General features: G+C 37.1%; 1 protein-coding gene across 1 annotated transcript in view; it reads left to right on the top strand.

Moving 5' to 3' along the window:
- LOC131047703 (exocyst complex component SEC3A) overlaps positions 1-13,034 on the top strand; it is a 160,303-nt gene that overhangs the window by 61,600 nt on the left and 85,669 nt on the right. The window contains exon 6 of the mRNA XM_057981502.2: positions 9,133-9,278. Within this exon, the coding sequence (XP_057837485.2) occupies positions 9,133-9,278 (146 nt within the window). The remainder of the gene's footprint in view (positions 1-9,132; positions 9,279-13,034) is intronic.

Below are 13,034 nucleotides of genomic sequence, written 5' to 3'. Positions count from 1 at the left end.
TGCAATCCTGGATAAATCCACTGTCAACTCCTGCTGAGGGCTACGTCCCAACAAGCTCAGACTTGGGGTTTGCGTCCCAGACCAAAATCACTCTTCCAGAGCAATTCCCAAATTCGCAAGTTTCAAAATGATCAAAGATGCTATCAATTAGGTTTTCATCTCCTTATAACTCCTTTTCCTTTGCAAGTCGAACCCTGAAGAATAATAAAGCTTGCGCTTTATAATTAAAGTGACACTTTCCCAATATTATGGCGTCAAACTATAGAAAAATATCACTTTATTGCGAATAAATAGCTTCAAGCATCCAAAAAGACTCCGGGAGGTGAGAATCATGTAGCAAAGTTCAAGACCTTTCCAACGAGCTATAACACATAGGCATTTCAAACCAGATGAAGCCAAAAACCCCTTATTACTCCGAAATGGCTATATACATAGCCTTATTTTAATTTATTTAATCGCTAACTTAGGAAATATTTAAATATATTAAAATATTTCCATAGATCCAATAATAGCCCAAAATAACCAACCAAACATGAATTTGACTTCGTCACCTATCTGTGATTGATGTCGGACAAGATGGGCCAACTGGCAATCCCATCCCTAAAATCTAGGGATACTCCTAGAAACTAGGAAACACACCCAATCTTCCTGAAACTGAAACCATGGTATGGTCCCGTGGGACCTCAAATATGGAAATTGCCACAACCTCCTAAAAAGTAGGGAATCGCCCTAAAAAGTAGGAACCTCTTTCCAAACACCTGTAACTGCTCAAAAGGATCCTGCTCTACTCCTTGGTCCCCCAGGTGGTCATTCAGTCAACTGCCAGTTCTCCCTAAAAAATAGGGACTGTCGTTTGATGGTCCAAAATGGCTCATAGAGCCCCTGCAAAGCTCCATAACCCTCAGAATGAGTCCCCTAACCATGTCATTGACCTATGGGAACTCGAATGGTAGGTCAACCCTTTCTCATCTCATGTCACCTAGAAAAGGGGACATTACAAAAGGAGACCACGAATTTTTATCGCCAAATTCTAAAGAAGCCCATCGACCCACTTTGATACCATGAAAAATAATTGAATGATATTGAATAAATTGATTACGAATATACAATGTATATAAAGGAATTACAAGATGGTGTTCTAAAAAGAACGAACTGTTTAAGTAAAGCTTCAACATGAAGCTAAAAAGCTTAAAATGCTAAATAAAGCTAAAAAGCTAAAATCTAAAAAGCAAACTATGTGTCTTATAAAAGAAGCAATAGTTGCACTTAAAATACTAGACAAACTAAAAAGCTAAATGATGAACTAAATGACCATTAATAGAACAACTAAAAAGGTATCAGACTAAAAGAATTAATTATTCTAATAAAAGCTAACTAAACTCCACTCCAACTTAAAGAGATAGACATGACTTGATCATTTCTTGACAACCTAAGACACTACACCTCCTCAAGTAAAAGGTTAATAGCGAAAGACACTACCAGACGACTAAGCTAAGGCAACCAACCTACAAAGCGAAAAAGTAGGGGTCCCCATTTGCAATGGGGCGATGTGTGAAAACGTCACATGATGTAACATACTTTCAAAGAGTCAAAAAATCTCCAAAATGAAAATCTTCATTACTTCAAAGATTCAGTACAAAACCTCGGATTCATTAAACATTCAACACAAAATGATAATCTTGGACAAATCCACCTCTAAATCCTTTCTGCACAAATTGTGATCCTGGATAAAATCACACAGTATTGGCTAGAGAGGAATCTTTCACCACCAAAACCAATCTTCGCCAAAGGGTTTTTGTCCTACGATGGTAGAAATCTGCTTAACTCTACAACTGAGGTTTCAATAAAATATCGAATGCTTAGAATGCATCAAAGGAGTCTCTTTAGCCTCTTTTTATAAACCTCTATGGAACTTTTTGAAAATTATATTTTAAAATCACGTTTAAAAATAATCTTTTTTGCTCCATAAAATGACTTATTTTACTTTAACTTTTCCAACACTTAAGTCTTTGAAATTTACCTTATTAAATAATTAATATAAGTTGTCTTTTAATTTTGCTTTTTCAACAGCTTAAAGTATGCTTATTTAATTATTAAACTATTCTTTGCACATGTAGCCAAAGTTGTGGAAAATGCAAAAATAGTCCGAGGGTGAATTTAGAATGCCCCAAATTACTTAGAAGCTCATTAGAGATCCAACTTTAAAAAAAATAGATACTTACCAAAAATAGAATATTGCTCCAAAAAGTTTGAAATGCACTTGAAATGGCAAAATTGCCTTTCAAAAGCGTCAATGGACTCATCTTGATCCCTTGAACACAATGCCAATAATTGAACTCCATTTTGAGAAGGATGATGCACCCCAAGAAAGTTGGAGCTCTAGAGGATATTGGAAAGGCCACATGAAGGGGACATTACATGACACTAACATTTTAGTGGCTTCAAGAGGATAGTTAGTCTTTTGAAGTTAGTCGATGCCTCTAGTGGTGCAACTTGTTGGATGAGGTGGTGATGGAGGTGGGAGTAGAAAACATTGTCTAGATTGTGATAATGCATTGGTGTATGTGGCAATTGATAGGTTTGAAGAGGTGAGGCACTCTATGCTATTTTCAAACCCTTGTGCCATCCATTGACTTGTCTCCAAGGACATAAGAAAACTAAGATGGGTGAAGAACATGGTGGAAGTACAAGGAATGTTATAAAATACATTACAATCACACATGGTCTTGAATCTCATTAGATGGCACAATGATGGCAAGGAACTTGTGTGGTTAGGAGTCATGGTTTGCCATTAATTTCATCTCCTTGCAAAGTACGTGTTTGTGAGTGAAAGGTGGTTGGAAAGTCCTTATTGTAGGAAGGCTGAAGTGAAGAGGGTTGTGATGAACATTTCTGATATAAATTTGCCACATGCATGAGATCATCAAGGTAAGTTTTCAATGAAAAGTTTTGATTTTAATTTTTTTTTATAATGTTACAATTTGCTAATTTTGTAAATTTCTAATTTTTTATTTTGTTGATTTTAAATTGTTGAAATTTTACTGGTTTAGTGTTAGCTTTTTAAAACTTTTGATTTTGTTTATTTTAGCTATCATCCACTCTTGTTTTTAAGTCTTTGAACCATTTTTTATAGTTCTACAATTGTGGATGGGGATGAAAACCCCAATGGATATCTATATGGGGCCATGGAGAGGGCCAAAGAGGTGATTTGACATTTATATGGTTTAAAAGAAACACATGAATCCATATGTTACATTATTGATTAGAGGTGGACTTGACAATTCCATTATCATATTCATGTTGATGCCTTACTATTTGAACTGTACATTTTTCTTCTCCACTTGATTCAAAATGGATGAGGAAGTTATGCTTGGCCTCAATTAGTGTATTGAGAAGTTTGTTTTTAATGACAATTTTTGAGACATTGTATATGATCAGTTACAAGTTTGTAAGGGGGCGAAGGGGAGATTGTGTTCTTCACCTTTATACATTGGTAGGAGAGCCACTCTGTAGCTGAGTATAAAAATAATTGGTTGCTTCACAAATTTGTGGTGGGAAGATTTTTTGGTTGTATGACACTTGAGCTTTAAAATCTTATTATCTGCATCCTTGTAGTTCTTTTGGTTGTGAGTGCGATTTGAATGTTTTTGAGGCCAGCCACACAAAGAAGTGCCACAAGATGATTCAAAATCATTTGAATGGTCTTGTTTTAATGTAGTTAAACATTTAATTGCATGCAAAGAAGGTAGAGGGGTAGGGGACGCATCATGTGCTTGACTTCAATGATACAGATGCATATTCAGATTGTTTTACTAGGGATGTGGATCTATTGTTTGGGTTACTAAGGATGCATACTCAGTTTTGAAATCTTAAAATCAATAAAGAAATCTGATTTGAAGTGTTTAAACTTTAGAGCGGTTGTCATACATGGACATAGTCATTGACATTTTTACAAGCACTTCGCATTCAACAATTTAATTGTTGATAAAAGTTTATTATGCCAATGCACAGCTGAAAGGTAAATTTTGTTAACCTTCAACCCTTGAAGACTCTTGTGTACATCAAAAATTTGATAAATCAGTTTCTTTTGGTCTCATACATGGTTGTATTCAATGCTGTCCCTGTATATCATACCTCTTTATTTCTCCAATTTGCTGTTGCACACCAATTTAGTGTGATTATGGTGAATAAATTGGGGTGGCTGGTCGAGTTAACTAAGTTTCCCTTGGTCTTGCGCAGTGTCTCACTCCTTAATCACCATATTTCACCCTTAGAGGGGCAATAGACTTGGCAGATAAAAAAATAAAAAAATATAAAAGGAATTGCTTCCTTATCCCTCTCACGCTACTATCCCAATGGAATGACAAATTTGAACATGGAAAATGGTACAGCTACAGGTGTGAAATTTATGGTTGGAAAGTACTCAGCCTAACAGTAATGAATGAACTCAATTTCTCCAATTTATTATTTGCTCTGCAAATCCATAATAAATTTCTTCTTTGCAGCTTCCTAGAGGCATACTTAAATATAGAATAGATATTTCCAACAAAACCATCACATAGAACATCCACTACAATCCACAAGCCTTTAACAATATATAATTTCTTTTAATAAATTTCGTGATTGAATCTTGAAACCCTCAAGAGTTTTTTCAAAAAAGTAGGCCACAAATTATACCAGGAACAACTCATAATTTTTGCCCTTTGTTGCAACTAGTAAATTCATGTGACCCCTTGCTTTGATACCATATTGTAAAAATTAATAGAACACAATATTTTAATAATCCATTAATTAACATGATTGATTATTATAAAGATTTTCATCTCCTTATATTGATATTGGAGAAGAAACCACTATTTTACTTCTACAGACTTTTTTCAAAATTTCAGCCTCAATTTGAACTTTTTACAATCTCCAATTTTTACATGGAAACTAAACTAAGGATTTGGTAGAGAATAAAATAATGAAATACTTGTGATTTTATCTGCTCATGATTACAAAAGAGCCCAAAATGGTTGATTGCAAACTCTTATTGTTGCCTACCATGGCTAAAGAAAAACAAATGAATCTTTCAACTATTTCCATACATTGTACTTGCGACCCACAATCCTTTTGCTCACACTTGTAGCCTTCCCATATATTTTGTGCTGTTTGAAACTCAGGCATGCCCTAAAAACAATATTTCTGCCATGTTTTGACTCTACATGCTGCAATTGGAAGATCCAGTTCAACCAAATTGTGACTGTTCCCACAAATTTTTGATTGCTAAATTGCTAATGTGTTTTGCAGCCTTGTGACTCCAAGTAGCTTTTGTAGCTTGCATAGTTTGGAGTGACTCAGATCGCATACTTGGACTTGGAGGGTACTCGAAAAGCCCAAATTTTTCGAATCGGAAAAAACTTGGCGAAAACTTGGCAAAAACTTGGCAACTTAAAAAGTACTAAAATTTCTTATAAAAAAACTTTATTTTTTGCAAAATTCAATTAGAAAATGTATCAAATGAGTCTAAAAACCGCGAGGAAATGTTTTCTATTAAATTTGTTTGTTCAATACTTACATAAACAATATAAAACTATATAACTATTTTTTTAAGTTTATATAATTTTTAACCTTATTTTGCATATAGGCGATGAAAAAGGGTCTGAAATTTCAACTTTATAAAACAATATGAAAATTAAAACAATAAATTTCAGGCATTTGTAGTGGTGCATAGTTACGATGAGAAAAAATATAGAGGAAAAATGCGAAAAAAAATAGAATGGTTTTTGAAAAGTTCCTAATGTTGGTAGACTGCTCGGACGGCTTCAAACTTCTCCAGTCGCCTTCAAACGCCTTTGAATGCCTATGAACAATTCACTGTGACATTGTTTGGGTTGGCATAGGGTTTTAAAGGGGAAAAATGCTTCAAAAACAGGTGTTTACCATGTCAAAATCTCGTGTAAAATCACGTCCAACTTGGCTTTGACCACATCCACAAGTTCTTTAAGAGTTTTCTGGCGAGTTTTCACAGTTTTTTTGTGAGTTTTCATCATAGCAACCAAATTCGCGAGCTGTTCATGGCGGCAAACACGGGCGAGTACTTGTCGAGTATTCCAACTATTGGACATAAAGATGCATAGAAGTTCATCAATGATTAGTGCTCACTGTATTAGGGTTAACCTCATCATAATTAATCGGATTATAAGAGCGAATCACAAACTCTAATCTAATTAAATTTAATCCCAAATAAGAGTAGAATAATGTAAAACCAATAGAATTGAATAAATGAATCTAATTAAGACTCCCTCAATCTATTTGACAAAGCTTCCATTGCTCTTCTCCGAATTGTGTATGAAGGTGGCTCTTAGATGTTGCACTGAAATTCTTGCATAAGATAGACAATTGTTTGAAGACTCTGATTCTAGCTTGAAATGAGAAAATGATGCTGTTTATATAGATTTTCAACACAGAAGGGGTGAGGATTTGAACTCAAGTCCTGATTGATAGTCAACTGATTTAGATTGATCAGTGAACTCATCTTGATTGATTGGAGAGTGAACTCAATTGATTAACTAGTAGACTGAATAGACTAGCTAGTTGACTAAATAGATGGATTAGATGACTGAATTGATTGGAGAGATAAGTGGATTGATTGGCTAGTCAGAAAAAACTGATTTGGAGTGAAAAGGGGAGATTGAAGAGTTAACTGAGTTAACTAATTGGTTAACTGATTGATTAGTTATGATTTCAACATGTGCTGTAGGATTTTGAAATTGAATTTGATTTGCATTTTCAATTTGGATTTGAATTTGGACTTCCAAATGCATGAAATGCACATGATTTTAACTGAATGTGAAATATGAATTTGATGATTTGGAATTAGATGAAATTAACTGAAATTCACATTTGGGGAAATATGAATTTGAGAGAAATGAAATTAGATGGAATTATTTGAAACTCGAATTTGGGGAAATGGAGGAATAAGTTAATTAATTTAAATAATTTAAATGAAATTATTTAAACTTTAGAAATAGAATTAATTAAATAATAAAGATTATTTAATTAAGTTAATTAATCGTAATTAATTAAATAATTAATATTTGAGAAAGAAGGTTAAATGATTAATTGATTAAGGAATAGAAATTGAATAATTAATAAGATGAAGAATGATGGTTGAGTCAGTTTAGAAGAATAATTAACTTAATTAAATAATTAAAGAATTACTTAATTAATTAGGACGAATAATTAGTACACGATGCGACACTATACATTTTTTTGACAACCATGAACCTTTCAGTTATCAATCTTCTTGTTACAATTCTCTACAAGTTGTGACCTTCTCGCCATCCCATGGCCTAGCTATCGCCTTGTGACCTAAACCCATGATCATGATCTCGAAACTTTTGCAAATGACCTATGACCTTCTCTTCCTGACTTCCCTCACAAGACTGAACAATGGCTATATAGAAAGAGGCGTGCTCATCATGGAGAAAGCAAAACAATATATAGATTTAGAAACACCCAATTACAACCTCATTAAAGAACTACAATCACCTTATAACAACCTTATTAATGATCTACAACTAAACACTTATTACATACAAGTGTAAGCATACGCTTTATTACATCATTATTCTAATATTCTAATAGATGAGACACAATTTGGGTCTTTGGATTTTGCACATTGGATTATGGCAATAATCTAAATTTTGGAGTGGAGATGGTCAGTGATAGTACTCGATTCATGATGATATTGTAGTGAGCATTAGTGATGAGAGTGACTAATTGATGGATATGCTTTTAGTTTGATTACCTTTTATTGGAGAGTGTTTGCATCAATGATTGGAGTGTAGATTCATCATTTTTTTGAGATGGCTTCACATTGTAGTCAAAAGGTCATTGCAGTGAAGAGTGACACCATTGGAGAATTAGTCACCTATACTTACAGTTGCATTGTATCGAGGAATGTAATCATTTGTGGTTGATTGATGGCCATGCTAGAAGTTGATTCATCATATTTTGAGAATTGACACTTTTTTTTGCCAAAGTTGCAATGTTTTAAGCGTCGACATGTGCCTTCTTTGGTTTGAGAGCTTTTGGTGAAAGGACTTTGACTCTTCCATAGGTGGATTAATTTGCAATTGTGCAGAACATTCGTTTCTTGCTTTTGATGTTACTTAGTTGATATGTACCTGATTTTTTGATATTATTTGCTTTCTTTGGCATATGGTGGAGAGATGGATCTGTTGGAATGATTCACCCTTTTGTGCCATGATTTGAGACTTAAGATAATACGTGGAATAATTGACATGTTCACATATCCCATAGCTAATCCAAGACGTCTTTTGACTTTGGATCACAAGGGCGTTTGTTGGATATATGCTCACTTTACACTTTGGTTTATATTTTTTCCTATGTTTCATTTCTCTTGATTATACGTTACTCACATCTTAATTACCATGGATATTTAGTTGATCATGTGGTGGCTAAGAGGGTGGTTGCTTCACCTTGGATATATATGAACATGGTGCATCTCTGATTTATAATCAAAGGAATGTAAAAAGATGCTCTTCGTTTGTTCTCCAGTCTTTTTGGTACTCTATATATATTGGATGCATATTTTTAAACTTTATGGTTTATTTTCCTGTATAAGAGCAATAAAAGTGAGTGATGTAAAATTCAAAGCCTGTTATTGGTCATTTGAGGTCATTTTTTTTTGTTTGAGAATGAGATATTGGTATGCTTGTCATATTATGTCATTAAAATTGTAATTATACCGTCTATTTTATGAGACTGCTGTAAAAAATAGCCTTCTCTATTTTATGTTTGCACTCTACTATACATCCTTGGTGTTTATGTTCATTGTTCAGAAAACACACTTTTGCATTGTAATTTTAATTATACTCTCTATTTTATGGGAGTGCTGTAAAATGTGCTTTGTTTATTTTATGTTTGCACTCTACTATACTTCCTTGGTGTCAATGTTCATCGTTTTAGAATAAGATAATAACATGCTTATCATATAGTCATGATCTTCTTCACTTCTGAAGTCAAGTGTTATTCTTTGTTGGTCTTGCTAGCTTTCAATCTATAACACAATATGCATTTGGTACTTAAGTTTATGAGAATTGTTATTGGTCTCTTTTGTCATAGGCAAATACAAAAACAGTTCCTGTCAAAACAATTGCACGGGATAGTCCAATGGAAGATGGTGATAGACCAAGTGAGCTGAAGGTTACAGTTGAGCAGGACCTTGTTTCACAAGCAGAAGAGGATGACATGGAGGCTCTTCTCGGCACGTTCGTATATTCTCTCTTTCATTAAACCTCATTATGGTGTAGATATCGTAGTGTCTGAAATAACAAGTATCTGAATTCAATTTCTGTTATATTTTGAACATTCCAAAGCCAAAATACAGAATCATTATATTTGATGTTGTTCAATTAGCCGTTGAAGCCCATTTATTGATTTCCAGCTGCTTTGTGAATTTAGATGTCTAAAAACTATCCTTTTGATATTTGTTTGGTAAACAAGGATTTTTTAAAGTGTTTCCCACAACAATTGGTACTAAAAGGGAGGGTCAGCACTCTGCTGGTGCTAGAGCATGTTTTACCCAAGTGAAACTGAACTTGAGTTGCTTTTTCAATGACTGGGTACATGTATGCATAATGTTTGTCTTCAAGGAGCATTTATATACAGCCACACACATTTGTACATATCTTCTTTCAAACCTGATAAGATGTTTTCATTTACAGCCTTTCAACAATCTGGTATAGAGATTAATTGTTTTCAAAGAACATATACACAGATATCTATCTATCTATATATATATATATATATATATATATAGACACACACACACACACACACACACACTTTATTCTCCACACTACACACTTCTTCACTCTTGTTTTCCTCAACCAGGTGTATACTCTCAGTTCATTTTTTTTTTTTTTGATCGATAACAGGTTTAAAATTTGTATTGATTGAAAGGAGAAAATTACATGCCTTCAGCTGCTCTGCAGCTTTTCCACTATCATAAGACTATATGGGGTCTCGCCCCTACAAAACTCAAAATGAAACCTGAGACAGAAAAACAACACCAGCTATGCCAACCACTAAGGTTACATTCCTTACATCAGTGAAAAACCACCAAAAAACCCAACGGCCTACTAACAGAAAATTCCTCACGAAACCATCCTACATGAGCTAGCCAAGGGCCTCCTCCTTGGAGAAATTGGGGATGGCATGACTGGGTCCTGCATTAGACTGCACCATCCCAGAACTGGTCATGGTTCCTGGCTGTCCTCCTCGCAACTCGCTGCGTTCCACGATCTTCGCAATCTTTCGTGGGATTTGATGTCGCACCATCGGCCACCCATCCTCACCAATCGGAGCCAGCGACTTCAACGGGGTTTGCTTGCCGCACAGTTTTGCCCGCTTCGTCGGACCCATCTTCTGCACAAAGTCCAGCAAATCGCGCCACCCTTTCCTTGCATCCTCCAACTGGGTTTCAACCGAGCGAGAGGCCGACCACACCACCAGAGGCTGCGCTGCATCATTCCGCCCGCCTAAGCGCCTCCACGACCCTTGCTCCATTCGCAAACCCACACCAATCTCTGCACGTTCCACCAACTCTACCAGGCCAACCGACCATTTTGGTCTCAGAACGAGAGACGCCACCCGCGTCACCTCCTCCCTTGAACTTCCCACCATCAACGCCAGTGCCACAAACAGTGGCGATACGACCAAATTAGTTCGCTGGCGACAGTCAGTGTTCAAGAATTCATCTCCAAACATCAAACGAACAGCCTTCCAAATTCTTCCTCGTCAACCCTAAATACATGCTTCAGACGATGGCTTGAAATAGGGTCTCGAAAGGCAGGCATTTGGTCCAGAGTGAACTGCGAGAAATTCGCTTCCATCGTTCCCTTGCCACACAGCCTAGAAACAAAGATCACAAAGGAAATTGCAATCCCTCTTCGAAATGCCAAAAACCGAGGACCATAATGTCACAAAACGCTGCCACCCCTTCCATTTATTACTCCGCATGCACCACCTCACACCGCACATCGCCAGCAAAACCAAAGTACCATTCACTGTCATAATTGCACCTACGCTGCCATTTTCTCTACTTGCTGCCATTGCAGTGTACTCAATCCACATAAGCCTTCCCCACCCCTCAACATGCATATCTAAAATGGGTTCACACATAGCTTTTCACAACTTCTCGGGTTCACCTTTCATACTCGACACTTATTCATACAAATTCTAAGGGATCCAAATCCCTTAAGTCTTCAAAGAAATTAAAATGTTCATCCAAGGAACCATTTGCACCTACGTTTGGGAGCACATCAGCTTCTGCATTCACTTCCCTTAGAACATGCGATACTTTAAAGTCCTCGAACCCAATCAGAAGGTCATGTATTCTTCTGATATGTTTATCTAGGTGCCAAGCATCCATCCTACCCCTAGTGATGCCATTTACCACTATTTGGGAGCCCCCTTCAAGGTGTAGTTTTTTCACCTCCAAATTTTTCGCCATAAGAATTGCTTCAATTGCCACTTGACACTTAGCTTCATTGTTAGTGCCATCCACCAATCTCTTTGTTCCAAATGCTAAAGTACTAACTTTCTCATCTCGAGCAATGACCCCTGCACCGGTGGTCTCGGGATTCCCCCTGGATGCCCCGTCAAAGTTTATTTTGATCCATCCCCTGTCTGGCGGCATCCACACATGACTTTTTTCAACAGCCCTAGGAGGATAAGCCCTCAAAAGCCCATTAGCAGGCTTGAACTTGATCAAAGGCCAGCCCACCAGGATACCAGCATCAAACTGAGTGAGTGGGGTCTTCGCTAGGTTTACCTGGGAAGTAGCGTTAGAGACTAATTCCGAAATTGGCCTCTCCAATCTGATCAGAAATCGCTCCATGGGTTCTGTTTTATCCTCAAAGAGCTGTTGATTCCGTTCTTTCCAAACTTCCCACATTACTGTTGATGGCATGACCTTCCAAATTGCAGCGAAGGTTGATGAATTGTTCAAAACTGGCCACGATTCTAGCCAGTCTCTCAGGTTCCCTGCCAACGACCCCTTCCAACTCAGCCTCTGCAACCCGAATTGCCATGCTTCCTAGGAAAACTCGCATCCCAGAAGAAGATTGTCCACATCTTCCTCCTCCTTCTTACATAGCACACAACGAAAGGGACCCGCAAACCCCATTCTTTTAAGTCTATCCCCGGTCAAAATACGGTTGTTACCCGCCAGCCATGAGAATGCACCTGCTTTGGGCGGACAAGCGTTGTTCCAACATATCTTTGCTTCCCAATCCACCTTCCCGACATCTTCCTCCAACAAGGCGTACCCTAGCTTGACAGAATAAATTCCACTCTTCGCACCACACCAAATGATTTCATCTTGCTCCCTGGAACCCGTCACCTCTCTACTTGCTATGATATTCCTCAACGTCCTTTGATCATCCTCCCCCAAATCCAGATCGCTAGGATCCTTCCAAGTCATTCTCTTTCTCAGATCGAATGATTCTGGGACCAGAAAATCACTCACTTTGTCTCCCCATTGTTGGATGGTCTTTTGAACAATCCGCGGAGGAACCCTGACATCCAAGGTTGGGCGACCGTCCCAAGAATCCTGCCAAAAACTAGCCTAATGGCCATCTCCTATTCGCCATGTCAGGTGATTGGTAACCAAGCTTCTACAATTCATTAGAAAGTTCCAAAGGGCAGATCCTCTAGTGGGATTTTCAACCGTGAGTATTCTCTCCCTATCTTCATTGTCCAGGTACTTGGCCTGAAGAATTCGTACTCATCTCTGCTCCAGCTTGCTATACATCTGCCACACCAACTTCGCCCCCATAGCTTCATTGATTAACTTCCAGTCACGGAGCCCCGCACCACCACCCCCTTTCGGTTTGCAAATTCTATCCCAAGCCATTAAAGGAATTTTGTCCTGATCCTGGTTACTATTCCACAGGAATTTCCTCATTTTCTGTTGAATGTTCTTGATGATCATACCTGAAAGTTTGAAGCAAGCCATGGAA

The sequence above is a fragment of the Cryptomeria japonica genome, chromosome 4 (assembly GCF_030272615.1).
Source record: "Cryptomeria japonica chromosome 4, Sugi_1.0, whole genome shotgun sequence".
Classification (NCBI taxonomy): Eukaryota; Viridiplantae; Streptophyta; class Pinopsida; order Cupressales; family Cupressaceae; genus Cryptomeria; species Cryptomeria japonica.
The sequence above is the reverse complement of the archived record's forward strand: the minus strand, read 5'-3'. Positions and strand labels throughout refer to the sequence as shown.